Genomic DNA, 15,176 nt, shown 5'->3' on the forward strand with positions numbered 1-15,176 from the left:
GTTTCCAGAAATCAGTGTCACTCAATTAAATGTGCAGAGGAAAATGATTCACTGCAGCAATGTAAAACCAAGGCAGCAGGTTTTTTAGGTTTTACTGCAGGTGAACGTTCAGTTTCCTTTTGTTCTGGTTTTAATAGTATTGATTTTTTTAAAATGTACAAAAGTAAAGTAAGTCCTCAGAGTATGTGCTGGGGAGTAAGTATAAAGTCAGAGATCTAATTGCATTTTATTCTTCAAGGACAAAAGTTTTTTGATTCTGCTGTATTTGCCGTTTGAAAAAAAATTACACTATTTTACTAAGATCACAGAGTAAATAACAGAAAATCAGAAAACCAAATCAGCTGCTGAAGTGCAATACAAGACATCAGCTCAGCACACTGCATAGCAAAACAGTCAATCACAATGCCATCACTAGCAGCCTGAATGGTAAATTAACATTTCTCTGGAATAGATGAGAGGTGAATAAACAGAGATATATGTAAATACAAACTAAGTAGAAATAGACATGATTATAGATGAGTAAATATGTGGAATCAGCATCAGTTAAGCAAGCAGACTTAATAATTGCTTGCTGTTCGTGTCAGGACAATGTGCCAAAGCCTTTAGACAGCAGCCATCATGTCTTAAAAGGCATCTTCTGGGTTTTGAGCACGGTCTTGGGGCTCTCTTCACCAAGGATGGCAAAAACACCTTTATGAGGAATTTCTGTGGTGAGGCCAGGTCTGTGATACTCCTTCAGAGAAGCTTATTGAGGACAGAGCATGTGTATCCGCTTCTGCACGGGCAGTGCTGACCTTGGTGGATCCGCCATCCGCCAAGGCCTTTTGGAAATCGGACTGAGCAAGCAGCAGTGGCAGAGGTCCAGGTCTGCATTGTGGTGTCTCAGCTGTGACCTCCAGATGGGCTTGGGTTGGGACTGGTGTGTCCCCACGTGGGTGCTTGGTGGCTGCCCAGCACACGAGCACAGCCCGTGTTGAGCATCGGATGCAGCAGGTTTTGAAGGGTTCAGCTGTCCTGCTGCTGCTGCAGTGACTGACCTCCAGCCCCCTCTGCTATGTGTGGCTGCAGCTGCTGGGTGCCTCTCTGGGTGCTGACAACAGGTCTGGCCTTGTTCCTCACTCTGAAACCAGCGGGTTGACCTCAGCCAGCTGCCAGGAAATACCTGCTTGGCTGTGTTGTCTCCATGGGCTGCAGGGGAGTACCTGCTCAGGCACCTCGAGCTCCGCACGCCTCTCTGGCTGGGTGCTCACATGGCTGTTTCTCACACTTCTTACCTCACTCCTCTCACCTGCGAGGTGTTTTGCCCTTTTTTAACCTGTTACCACAGAGGCACCACCATGACAAGCCTGGCCGTGCCATGCTGTGGGGCCACAGTGGGACTGCTGTGTGCAGCACAGGGCAGCCCTGACCTCTCTTCACAAAGACCATTTTGCAGGACACCCCAACACCCTTCACCCTAGTGGTGCCATGTGAGAGAAGCTAGAAGCAGCCTGGGGCTTTGGCAGGCTCGCTGGCCAGGGACACATGCACTGGAGCAAGGCAGAACCTGGCCTCTGGGCTTTGTCAAAAGCAGGGAGGATTGAAGTTGTTCACTTGGTGGAGTGGTTGTGTGTGTTGTCACACCATGCAACGCTGCCAGGACAGGGCTCAGCATAAGCAGTTTGTGTGGGCTAAAGCAGAAGGTGGAACTAGGGTTGAGGAGGTGCCACAGTATCAGCCAAGTCTCCAAGGACTGCAGTTCAGGTGTGAAATTGTGCTCTACAGTTGCTGAGAGAGAGGTACTTTCTCTGGAGCTCGACCTCATCCTGCCCTGAGCCACTGCACTCCATGCCCTGCTTGGAAAATAAGAAAAAAGTATCATTCTGCCAGGTGAGGAGCCCAAATCTGTTCCACAGAGGCTCTGATGGCCCTGGAGCTCCTTGTAGGGGATCAGGTGCCAGTGTCTGGAGGCGGGGGGGGTGGTGGGGAGCAGAGCACTGCCCCTGCCCTCTGCAGTAGCTGCCACTGCCCGCCTGGCTCAGCTGTAACTGCAGCTGCACCCATAGAATTTAAATCTCTCATATGTTAGAAAAACACATTTAAAGGCTGTCTTTTTTTGGGATGGCTGAATTTGTATCCTTCCTAGATCAGGGAAATTCAGCCCTTGGTTTGTCTAGAGTTTAAAGCACCTGGGCTGACAGATGCCTTGCCCCCCCTCTCCCTCAAGGACACATTCAAGGATGTGTCTAGAATGCGAAGGTGCGAAACCACCAGCAGCTCTGCTGGGGTCATTGGTTTGTTATCTTGGGGTTGAACAGGTTTCTTCTTTTACTCAGGCTCCTTTCTATGTGCCAGCAGCTGTCTCTGACGTGTTTATAGGTCAGGTTCATCTCTAAGGTAGCTGATCAGAACTGTGTTTGAAACGTGGCCGTAGTATGACCTGTGCATGGAATAGCATCATGGGTGGACTCTGTTAACTCTCCCTGTGGAATTAAATGTTTTAGTGCTTTATAGGAATATGGGATCATCAAATGTTTCTCACAAGGACAAAGCAGTGTTTCAAGATGATCCCCAGATCACATAGTGCGAAATTTTCCTGTACAGCAGGTCCAGAAGAAAAATGCAACCTGGATCTCAATTTGTTATGTAAATCCTGAAGACACTGCTCTATTTCCATGAGATTTTAATTGATTATTTAAATGTTATATGATACATTTAGTTTTTTCATTTTTGCTGAGTCTTTCATGCCTGAATGCCACTTTGGTTTCTTTGCTGACTTTCACTTCTAGTGATTAGTTTCTTAACACGCATAGGCTAGCTTCTGCAGGTTTCCAGATACTTAAGCTGTAGGATTTTTATGTCGGTCCACATTTAAAATGAAACTAAAGGTTGTTATTTGTATACTTAAAATTATCTTTTAATTTTTATGGATGTGTTAACAGCTTTCAGTAAAACTAATGTCAAGGTATGGTGCATTTCATAGGTTTGGTGTGTCAGCTGTTCTGTAATTTCCAGTGCTATGACCATGGTGTAAATCTCCAAAAATCCATTTATTAAAAATAAACCATAAAAATTGTTCCAAATTGTCAAATACCTGAATGAATGCCCAGGGGGCAGGGGAGCTTTCTATTACCCTCATTTATAGGCAAGCCAGATGGACTTCATTCATTTCAGGAGAAAAAGGTACTCAAGCAGAAACTGTCCTTGTCATGTTGCAGTCTGCACTGAATTTGTGTGGCTGAGGCCATTCAACCTGGATTTGTAGTAAGAGCACCAGTTATCTTATAATTTAGATTAACATGACACATTCCATGCTTATGTGATGTTATGTCCTCATGGAGGTGATTTGGTTATTTTTCCAGGCAAGCCAACGTTTATGAAGGCTCCTGAAGATCAGATTGGGATTTCTGGAGGAGTGGCCTCTTTTGTGTGTCAGGCAACAGGAGAGCCCAAGCCTCGTATCACGTGGATGAAGAAGGGGAAGAAAGTCAGTTCTCAGCGGTTTGAGGTAATTGCCAAAAGAAAAAAAAAAAAACAACCCAAAGCTGAAAATTTAGTAATCAATCTAATCCTCACAGGTCTTAATTGCACAATAATCATCACTGTAACCTGGGTATCTCTTCATCACTACAATACAGAGTGTAAAGCTTCAGTGTAAAACAAGTTTCCTTCCCTGCAGCAATGCAATCTATAGAGCAGGTGGTGTCCTTTGAGCGTGATGCTGGAAACACACCAACAGGACATCCTCATACAGAGAATTGGATGGCAGATAAGAGTTGGATCTAGCAGTAGTTTTCTGTTTTCATTTTCAGAATTTATAAGGCACCTCTTTGACCTACAATCCCCAGTGGAATTCAAAGTGAGGTGCCAGAACACCACTGGAAATCTTTCTAAGTGATGGCTACTGCCATCTCTCCCACAAAGATACTTGGAAGGGGAATAGTGAAGAGTTAATCAGTGTCCCTGTGAGCTAAAGTAGGAGAGAAGGGAAGGGAGAAGAGCAGGTGTTAGAAACATCATTGAAAAAGGGTCCAATTTGGTTTATATTTTACATAGCAAATATATTTTTACTGACTTTCTCCACCTTTTTCTCCGCTTTCCTTTTTTAGTGTCAGGCTCCCTTCTCTAAAACTGCCCTCGCAAATGTGACCCTTCTACAGTTCTGCTGCCTTTCCTCTAATCCCCTGTCTTTGATGTTTTTGCTTTCCTGAATGGAGGCAAAGGATGACTTTGCTGCTCAGAATGGATTGATTCAAGTCACCACTTTTAATCATGATATCGTATGTGAGCAGAAAACCTTGATTAAAGTAATCAGTTTTAATCTTGTTTTACATTGTTATTTTTCTCTGGTAAAGGTTTTGTTGTATAGTAACTATTTAAACATTCTAATTTGTAAGTAGATACAACCTTTATAGTGAATTAGGTGCTTTTGGCTGACTAGAGAGCTATGCCATATTATATGCATTTATGTGAGCAATTTCACACCTTTGTTCACATCAGTTTGGATGCATAGCTTGTGTCAGGAGTTAGTGAACAATTTTTTTTCCTAAGTTAACTATTAATTTTACTTCATTATTAGTCTTAGGGAAAATTCGGAAATAAGTTTAAATGGAGAAAAAAAACAAATCTGATGTACACATGCTAAGTTGTGACAAGAAGAGGTATCCATCATTAGCAAATTAACAACATTTTTTTTCTCAGTATCTGTCTGGCCCTTAGTAGTTGTAGCTCTGTTCCTGTCACACAGTGTTGGTTCAAAGGATAGTGAGGGCAGAAGAGCTTTTCTGCTGTTTCATCTCTTTGCTTTTTAATCCTTATCACTGAAGTGAATTAATCTCTGTAGCTGATTTTGTCTTGTTTTAAAATTTAGCAGTAGCTCTGTCCTTTGTAAAGATATTTAGTATATTGTCACAGTTTCACATTTAATTTAAAAATTAGTATTTTTAAAAAATTTAATTCTTTATAGTGTATTATGATGATATTCATATTTCTCTTTCTTTACCTTACTGTATTAGGGGTTTCTTCTTGAAACAGAAGGGCTGTTCATTCCAGCTTGAGGAATAACAGATTTTTTAGTGATCTTGGTTACCTTTTGATTTCTTCCTATTTCTCCTGTCACTTCAGAGTCTTGCAGTGCATTGTTTTCCTCCTTCCTGTTCTCTCTCTTTTGATCTTTACGCTGTGAGAAGTGCTCCTAAACAGGCCCTTGGAAACAGGGTGAAAGTTTTGCATGGGGGTAGCAGCTCTAAGTTGAATCCATGTCTAGAACGAAGGATCCCTTAAGTCTCTTCATCTCTCCCTCAGTTCCCAAGGGCCAGGAGTGGGTGGCATCTGCCTTCCCCTCATGCTGTCACTGCCTGCAAATCAGGTAGTATTTCTAACTTTTGCTGCAGTCTGTGATAGGAGAAAGGGTGAATTTGGCATTAATAGTGGCTTGAGGCTGTGCCATCACAGCCTTGCTGTTATGAAATAGCATATAGTGATCCAGCTACTAACTAATAAATACCTTTTTATACCATGTATAAGTCAGTAATGCATTTTGCAGCTTAGGAGGATGGATGGAAAGGCAATGATTTATTAAAGACTTAATTTATTATGCTGGAGAAGGAAGTCTAATTACAGCATTGTTGATTATACCAGAGTTGCAAAGTACCCAGTGCTGAGGGACATTAAAACCCCTCACTCTGCTGGAGTTAGCATATGCTGTAGGTGCTGGAGGTTTTATTCAAGTTTCGTTACTGTTTCCCTGGCAATCCCGCAGGAGTGTATCATTCTCCTCTTCCATCAAGGTGAAAGTTGGCACTAAATTGTTATCAGTGATTAGTAAAATCATTAGTGCAAATATGGCTCAGATGTTTTAAATCATCAGATTCGCATCTTAATACCAGTTTGATAATTTGTCAACCTTAATTGATCCATAAAGAACCTCATTGGATCTTCATTTGTTCTGGCCTCCTCAGAGGACAAGTATGTTCTTGACACTGAAAGTTTTGTGCTACTGGGTTTGGAACACTTAACTTACTGCATGGTTTTTTAGAGCTTACAGGGCTTGTTCTGGTTTGGTTTAAGTTCTTCAACCCCTAGATTGTTTTGACTTCCAGTGTTTGTTGCAAAGGCACCAGTAATGAAGTGCTGTCTTCTCATTTTCAAAGGTTATCGAGTTTGATGATGGATCAGGATCAGTTCTGCGGATACAGCCCCTGCGTGTTCATCGAGATGAAGCTATCTATGAGTGCACAGCCACCAACAGTGTGGGGGAGATAAACACCAGTGCCAAGTTAACAGTCTTAGAAGGTAAGGGGGAAGTTTTTGCATGCCTTAAGTGGCAGGAGATGTGGCTTTGGCAGCTACATGTTGATGTGCTGCTTTTAAATGGCATGGTGATATGCTAGCTTGATTTGGTAAAGCTCTTTTTCCTGCAGCAGTTGCTATAATTTCTCCTATAATAGAACATCACATTTTTGAGACAATCACGAAAGGATTGCAGATTCAGGACTGTCTTTAGAGTGTTTTTGTCTCAATCTCACCTGATTGAGAGGTGTCATTTCTGACTTGGAGGGCTATCTACAGAGACAATTGTATACTTTTCTCATCTGTTTGCTTTCATAAAATACCCATCTTCGGGGTATCCAAGTATTGTATCTGCCAATCAGAAACTTAACCTATGTTGCTGCACCTTCTGGATTAAATCAGCACATAGATTTTCAGGTTACTAATCAGGTTTTTACTTGATGTGAAATTTAGTTGTGTTTATTTTTCACTGTACTCACAACTTTTAATTCTGTCTCTCCTGTTAAAGAATATATTTTCCTACTTGTCTGCTATATGAGCAGGTTTTATTTTGCTTGCTATGTTGTTTCTGCTGAATGTTTGTGGAAAAACTGTTTATTAGATATAAACAGGCTGGTAAACACTTGATTTTTTTAGTATTAAAATGTCAGAATTGTTTTCTGCTTTTTTATATATATATTATATATTATATATATATTATATATTATATATATATATATATATATATATATATATATAGGATTTTGTAAATGTACTGAGGCGTTACAAATCTGGGGCATTTGGCTGAATGGATTTTTACCCCTTGCATTTTTACCTCATACAAGCAGGAAAAGGCTTAGGCAAGTTAGTTGTTGTTCATTGATTGATGTAGAAACTTCTAAGTAATGAAAAAACTTGCCTGGAAAGTGTTTATTTTTGTGGGATTTTGAATCAGAGGAGAGTGGTTATCCCAGTGGTGAGTGTGCCAGCCACACATGACAAGTTGCCTATTGTTCCTTGTTCTCCCATCCCCATTTATAGCATACAGGTAATCATATTTTCCTTTCTGCTCTGTGACAAAGAATACATTAAACAACTGTAATGTGCTCAGGCACCGTGGTGATGAGAATCATAGAAATCATTCAATACCTGATGTGATTGTGTATCTTGTTTCTGGAGGTGGGGCATCTTAAAGATCAGCTTGCTCTCCAGTAATAGTATTATTAAGAATAGGATAACAAGTGCTATAGACTTGAAAATTATTGGGGGACAAAAATCACATTCTTTTTGTTACTTCTTGCCTTTGCAGCAGTGTATGTAAGTGCATAAAGCTCAGTGGAGCTCTTTCAGCAGTGTACAGATCTGCATTTAAATGCTTCCTGCAACTGGATTTTTGTGATACTGGATGCTTGAATACCACTCTTCCATGCACATTCCTGTTTCTTTTGGTTGTAGTTGCCTTTATGTATCTTGGATATGTATGCACATGCACACACACGCTAATAATTTATTTGCTCTGTGTTAAGTGTTCAAAGGCCCACAGAGACATGCCTTGAATCAAGGATCACAACAGTATTTCTTAGCTCCACGGTGCTCCTGCTGATTTCCTGATGAGGTAAAGCTTGCAGACCACCACATAAATAGGGAATGTTAGGAAACACCACAGACAGGAAAAGACATGCAGGCACACAATTTAAGAGTTGCAGAAGCAGAAGTCAGTAGCAGTCAAGCACTGGGCCTGCTTTTCTGTTTGGAAAATTCATTTAATTGGGAGTAATGGTAGTTGAACATGATCCCACAAGGTCAAAAATGATCTGCAGACTGAGGGGGCTGTGTTTCCTACTCAAACTGAAGAGTATCGACCCCTTGCTGGGTGCTCTTGTAATGGGCAAAATTAAGAAACATTTGCTGCCTAACAGTTGGTATGCGCTCATGCATATAGAGTTGTGAGCTTGACTGCGAGGATGAAGAGCTATGTGTGCCTTTTATGTTGGCTTAACTGACAAAGAAGATGGATTCTGTTATGATGTATTTATATTTAAGAAAAAACATTTTACATTTCCCTTTGCTGAGACTTTTCCACAGACAGCTCTGTAATTTTTCAGTCATGTTATCTTATTTTTCTGCATTGTCTGATAGATATTATTATGTTTCAGCATTTTGTGAATATGATTTTTTTAAAAATTATTATTAATATCCCTTTGTTTACATTTTGGCGAAGTAGATATTGTCCTGGTTGTGGTTGTTTACTCTCAATGGCTTCCAAAAAATAGTGATAAGTGCCCAAATTCTTTGTTCTGCCATCACTTTTCTAACATTAATTTTGTAGGGGTTTTTGAAAATGACACATTTCGTGTGGAGCCCTTGGTACTCTCAAGACTGTCAACTAGGATTGGATTCTTCCCTCTGCTTTTGGGGTTAAAATAATTTCTGTAATTGGTCTCAGATGGCAGTTTGAATGATACAGATATTCTGCAATTCCTTTCAAGATTTTGACTAATGCAGTGGTCCCTGGTGCATGACAAAGCTTATTATAGACATCCTCGTGGTAACATGCTGCTAAATACACAGCATGTATTGATTTTTACATTAAGAAGCCTTTATAACAATAAGTTTTAATGCTCCTTCACAATTTGGCTTTAGAACATAGGCCTTAACGTTAAATCCAGAAGTCACAGTTAGGATTTAGCAGGCTGTTATTAGATGTCTTTGTAGCTAACTAAGCTGGAGCTTTATTTTATTTCGATTTCAGTGATGTTTTACAGATCAGGAACTGGTTATCCTTTTTAATTGCCAACTTATTTAATTCTGAATAGTAAGAGAGAAGCATGAGTCCAGTCTTCCAGGGGAATCGGGAATTCTCACAGAAGTGAATCTCTTTTAACAGTCTGGTTCCTTACTGCCTTTTTATTCTTTGCTTCCATGTCTCTCATTTTTCCCTTCTAACTGCAGATCCTGTTGTGACCAAACTACGTATACTTTGTGTAACTGGAAATTATTTCTCCTGTTGATAGTAGAAGAAATAGACATGCGTATACCTTCTCTTCTCATTTCTCCTGGGTAGCTGATAAGCTGAATTATGTATGAGTCATATTGAACATTTCTATCTTTTTTCCAATTATGACCTGAAGCAGCACAGAAGTATGTTTCTGCTTGGCAGAGGAAAGCAGAGCAGGGAGGGGGAAGGCTAGAATCAATAAGCTGACACACATTCTCAAGAAAAGCCTCAGGGACAGTTAGTGGCAGTAACAAATTAATAAATATATTATTCAGTGGTAATGTTGAGAATTACAGAACATTTTCAATAGGGAGGTTATATGAAATACAAGTAGGAAAGATGCCAACGTGCGAGAATGTAGCCACAAGCTGATGGCAGGAGTGCAGAAGTCTGTGATGTCCTTCCATGAGACTCCTTGTACGCTCTGCATTGCAGCTGTGTTGGGAAAGGTGATGGTAGCAGTATTTGTCTCTAGTTGCCTGTTCACCAAAGAGTGCCTTCAGTCTGTTTTCCTGCAGTTCCCACCCATTGGGAAGACAAGGAAAAGCTGTGGAAAAAAAGGTCTTCAGGGGGCAGGGAGAAGTATATTGATTCTTTGGGAGAGAAAGGTAGCTCTAAATAAAGTATATATAAGTATATAAGGTATGTTATCAATCCCTTCTCCCAGGGCTTTCCAACTGAGACATTCAGTTTTGATTTCCAGAACTGTAAAACCAGTTAATTTCAACTGGTCCTTTAATGCTTTACAAGCAGTCTTTTTTTCACTCCCTTGTAATTCAGTGCATACAGTCATATCCAAGTGACACTAAATACATTCCGTTTCATTTCCCTTTGTTTTTAAGTAGGTTAAATGAAAATACCATCTCCAGTTTCCATTCTAGTTCTATGCAAATCCCCTATGCCTCTCTCCCAGACTCCTAATCATGTGGCATGTAGTTATTTGCCTGGAGAGTGCTGCCAGGCTCCACAGGAGAGCAGCTCCTGGTAAAGAGGACAGGCAGAAGAGCTAAGGAAGAGCTGCTTGCACAGTGGGTTTCAGTTTCAGTGTAACCTGGCAAGTTAAGTTTTGTTGGCTGGCTTTGTGCTGACAGAAGTTTAGGAAGTTTAGGAGCATTTCTCTGCAGCCCTTGTGCTGTGTTTTACCATGAACTGAAACATCCTCGTGGTATCAACTTTGTGCTCAGCACAGATCCAAAACACAGCCCAATACAAGCTACTGTGAAGAAAATGAGGTCTATCCCAGCCAAAACTAGCACACCTAGAAAGTTCCTGAGTGCAGCAGTTGTCCTGGGGTGGCAAGCACTTCTGGCATATCATAATTTGCTGTTTACTGAACCATGTTATGAGCTTAATTTCTTTCACCATCTGCCAGCTGCATTCCAGTTCCTGGGGTTACCCTGTTTGAAATGCTGTAAATGGTAAACATTTGACTGTTACAAATGATTTCTGCAGAGAGCTAGATCTCGGAAGGCCTGAACCAATATGCCCTTTTTGTAAACATCCATCTAAAAGTGATTTTTGTCATTGGAATAGTAAACAGAAGTTAGCTATGTTTAATCCTTGTATATGTTTGGTTTGTTACAAAAGGATCAGTCGGATCACTGTATTTTGGCTTCATTGCTTTTGCCTCTTTTTGCCAGGAAGAATTTCTTGCAATTTGTTGTAAAACTGAAACAATTACAGAATGGAAATTGAATCTATTTGCATGTGCTCATTTTGATTGTGTAAATGAATTAAAGCTCCCTGTGCTCTGCTGCTCCTGGGATTGGTACTAGTAGAGAATAGTCTTCATGTCTCTGGTCAAGAGAGGACAGATCTTTATTCTAGATGTTTCATGTTAATTAACTGTTCCAGTGTCCTTTGGTGTCTCTCTGGGAAGGACTGCTGTGATCCTACTACAGAGGTCCTACTCCTGTCCTTAGCGCTCTACACAGGCAATCCCAATAGCACTTCCTTCCTGTAGGAGATGGGCAGTTCATGGACCTTTGTAACTATTGCTTTGCCAAGAGCTCCAGCAGTGAGACTGCACATGCTCCCCTGCTTAGGGAAATGTCCTCACATGCAGTGATGCACAGAGAAGTGAAGAAGCCTGAGTCTGCCTTTCACTGGGTCTTGGCATGTTGTGTGCTTGTTAGAAAGAGAAACATTAAGCCAGCTACTCATTGCAGAGTTCAGGTTGTCACCTAAAATAATCTAAATCTGAGCTCATGTGGACTTGTGCTATTAAGGCATAAATAGTGTTCACAAGGAAAGATAGTTCAGGAGCCCTATCATCATGCTGACAACTCCAGTTATTTCCCAGGTACTGACCAGTTTGGCTAAAAGGATCCTCCAAGGAGAAAGAGGTGGTCTCTTGGTCCCACTGTGTACAGAAGATTAAGGATAATTTGTGATCAATTTCAATTAGACCAAGAAAATTTGCAGAGACTGTTTTACTTGTATCACCATTATGTGCCATGCTGCTGGAACCTAGACTGACATGGTATCTGAAAAACTGCTCCAGCTATTTAAGTTTCGGTTTCTGTGATGCACCTGTCATTTTAATCCAGGTGTGAAACTCCTGGTTCTGTGCATATTATATTTATTTGCTGTCAATAATTGGATTCAGTAACAGCATTGGTCCCACTCTTATATTTAACAAGAAAGACTTTCTTGGCTGTGAGTGAAAGACAAAGAAGTAATTTTCTTAGGTGAAGAAAAGTTCTAACTGTTGTTGGTGTCTCCTTCAAACAGGAGAGTCAGCAGATCTTCAGAACGTATCAGACCCAAATGCCATAATTTCCATTTCTTATCTCTGTTTAAATGATTAACTAATGGCACATAACCATGTAATGTATCCGTGATAGCAGGTTCCCTCAGAAGACTGCCATGCAGTAAGGTTAACATCCAGGTTCATTCCACAAGTTTATGAAGCAAGAAATACAACCTTTGAAAAGTTTTATATGAAATATCACATTGTTAATGCCAAGCTGAACCCTTTGGAGCTGTGCACTCCCATAAAACCTTGTGTTGGAATAGGTACTGACCTCTTAATCTTGAGAGCGTTTTTCTTTTGCAGCAAACGGCTGTTTCTGCATATTACCTCTCAAATGAGGTCCTATGAGATGACATCTGTAGAGGGTTGGGGTGTTGTCACATCGTTAACAGCAAGTTTCAGTGGTGTTGCAATGCCCAGATGCAGCACCTGTGATTTGGGAAGGACTTTCCAGATAAAAACAAGAGAACTTTAAGTGCCAAACAAACAAGAATAAGAGTATATTCTACAGAGTTCTGCAAAAGCTGTTAACACAGGGTTCATATTGCCAAGTAGCTTGAAGTTGTAATTGTGCAGTTATATCCTGTAAAAGACTTCTCAGAGCTTCTTGTCTCACATAATTGATTTATTCCAAGTTTCTTTAACAGTTTATAAGTTCTGACTTTGATACTGGAAATCATGTTCAGCGAAGAAATTGTGTTGCCATTAGCAGTTGTCTCCATTTTATTTGCTCCTTTTCAGAAGTCCCTCATGAAGATACTCGTGAATGTTTATTGAGAGCCTTGTGGCAACCCGCTGGTATCTTCTGTCTATTATGAAAATGAATAATTGAGTCTTGGGCATTATTTTCTCTTTCTTTCGTATGCTCAGGATGTTCAGACAGGTTGCTTCTCACTCTGTGTTACCTTAGAGCTTCCTGGGAGATTGTCATGAAAAGTGTGTCAGGCTGTTCTAGTGCTGCTCTGCTGTCAAAACATTCAGCCTATTCCAGTAGGTAAATGAGGCACAAGCAGATCAGTTTTACTCTCTGGCAGGGATGTGCTCATGCAGGCAGGTTTCTGTCGTGCTGGAGAGGTGTCCCTGTGGGTTGCCATCTCCCAGCTGAGGCCAGGGATGGCCAGATGACTGCTTCTGCCTCTCTGTTCCAGTCTGAAATCAGACAGGTTAGATTAAATTGTCTGTGGTTTTTAACTAATCTGTTTTGACTCTGTTGGAACAGCTCATGGGTCCCAGCTGGGAGGCAGCAACCACCAGTGCTGCCTTTCACGTCCCTGCAGAAAGGCTGGTGTTCCCATGTGCCCTCACCCCCCATGGCCACAACTGTGTCTGGAAAGCTTTGACAGCACTGGGATTTTGGTGGTGTCAGTAGGCAGTAAAACCAGGGGGAAAACATGGCACAGGCCTAGGCTAAAAAGAGTGGTAGTCCGAAAACAGCAGGAGAATGGAGCAGCAAAGTGAAGGCTGCCAAGGAGGAGATGCATCTCCTGTGAAGTTCTTGTACTAGGTATTATGGAGGAAGAAAAGGCAAAAATACCATAGGTTATTTTCTAATTAAAATTATAATATGATTATAACTCATAATTAATATATAACTATAATATAATATTATATAATATATATTATATGTTACATATGATATATGGGTTTTTTATATGTGTGTGTGTATATATGTGTGTGTATATATATATAAATATTGTACATCTCGAAGCAGATTATTTTGTTAGGAAAATTGGTGTTTACGTCCCAGTTAACCAGAAAGTGGCCAACTAAGCCTCCCCTTGCTGTAAAATCCCTGCATGATTTTCATGGGGGCCAGTCTTCTTTTTAATTGTCTGAGACTCAGCGCTTCTTCCTCTTCTGTACCTGTTCCTGTTTGATTTCAGGGACTTTTTCTGAACATGCTCTACTAGAGATATGCACACAAGGAGTCTTGTAAAGGCCTTTTCAAAAGCACTGATAAATTGATGAAGTTTGGAGATAGACCCTTGAATGGACTCTAGGATCATAGCTGCTTTTTTGATTCAGTTGGTCACTGGCTAGCATAGCTTCTCTTCATTTCTCTGATGCACCCACACTCCCTCTCTATCTCCTCGCAATATATGCCAGGCTTACAGCAAAAATTCTAATTACATTTTATCCTTATTCATATTATTCCCATCACTTAAGGTGATTTGGCTTTTCTGACTTGACTTTTTTGACTGTCATCTTTATTTACAGCATCTCCACAGCACTGTCAATTTAAGACCCACCCTTTGTGCAAAGGCAGCTAATGAATCTCATAATATCAAAACTGATGTTCAAGGAACTTTTTGATAGAGAGCGTTATTGCACGACTAATAAAAAAATAGCAAACAAGAGAGTGGAGTTGATTATGTTACAGTGAGCCCTGATTTGGCTCTCCAAATGTTTATTTGGTAATAACTAGTCTGAGAATGGACCTGGTGACTCTCAGATGATAAAATTATTTTGGAGGACTGGCAGCCAGAAGAAAATATTTTCATTAATGAAATGTGTATGCAGGGTTCTAGAAATCTTTCAGAGAAGAAGAAAAAAATACCTGAAACCCCATAATTGTAAATTAATAATTTTCTTATTGTAAAAGGCATTTAATGGAAATTAATTTAATTAATTTGGAACAGGCAAAGGAGAATTAATTCCTTTAGATAATCTGTGTAACTGTAAACTTCGTCAGAATAACTCACACACACATTTCTTGTCAGATTTAAAGTCCACTGGTGACCATCAGAAACTAAAATATTAGGTCTTTATCATCAGATGTTTCAAAAGACCTTTCTTACTGCTGGATCTCTTTCAAGATGCCTTGTTCTGAGAGCGTCTGTGGCAACCTGTTATTGACAGATGTGCTCTCTGTAGCTGGTATGTCAGTCCTGCTGCTGTCTCCTGCTGACTAATAAAGTCTGTTGCTGGTGTGTATTTGTAGAGTCTTTGAAGTCTGTTAGGTTGTGGAATAGCCTTCTGAAAGAAGTAGTAACTCATTGCTTAACTACTGGAAATTAATTGGAAATGCTGCTTGATAATGCCACATGGATTATCTGCTTTTCTTCCAAGGAAAAAATGGAAGGGCAAGAGAAAGGTGTCTGGAAAGCCTGTGGCCTTAACTATTTTTGCAAATTTATCTTTGATATCTGCTCATGACCAAGAGACTGCCCACAA

General features: G+C 40.4%; 1 protein-coding gene across 9 annotated transcripts in view; it reads left to right on the forward strand.

Annotated features, from left to right (window-relative positions):
• Positions 1–15,176, forward strand: part of PTPRF (protein tyrosine phosphatase receptor type F) — a 376,425-nt gene that overhangs the window by 178,925 nt on the left and 182,324 nt on the right. For all 9 annotated transcript variants that reach the window (XM_088060645.1, XM_088060644.1, XM_088060649.1 and 6 more), the window contains 2 exons: positions 3,342–3,487; positions 6,132–6,273. In XM_088060645.1, the coding sequence (XP_087916771.1) occupies positions 3,342–3,487; positions 6,132–6,273 (288 nt within the window). The remainder of the gene's footprint in view (positions 1–3,341; positions 3,488–6,131; positions 6,274–15,176) is intronic.

The sequence above is a fragment of the Pseudopodoces humilis genome, chromosome 10, assembly GCF_049639895.1.
Source record: "Pseudopodoces humilis isolate 2021_Gansu_Grassland_sample_001 chromosome 10, ASM4963989v1, whole genome shotgun sequence".
Classification (NCBI taxonomy): domain Eukaryota; kingdom Metazoa; phylum Chordata; class Aves; order Passeriformes; family Paridae; genus Pseudopodoces; species Pseudopodoces humilis.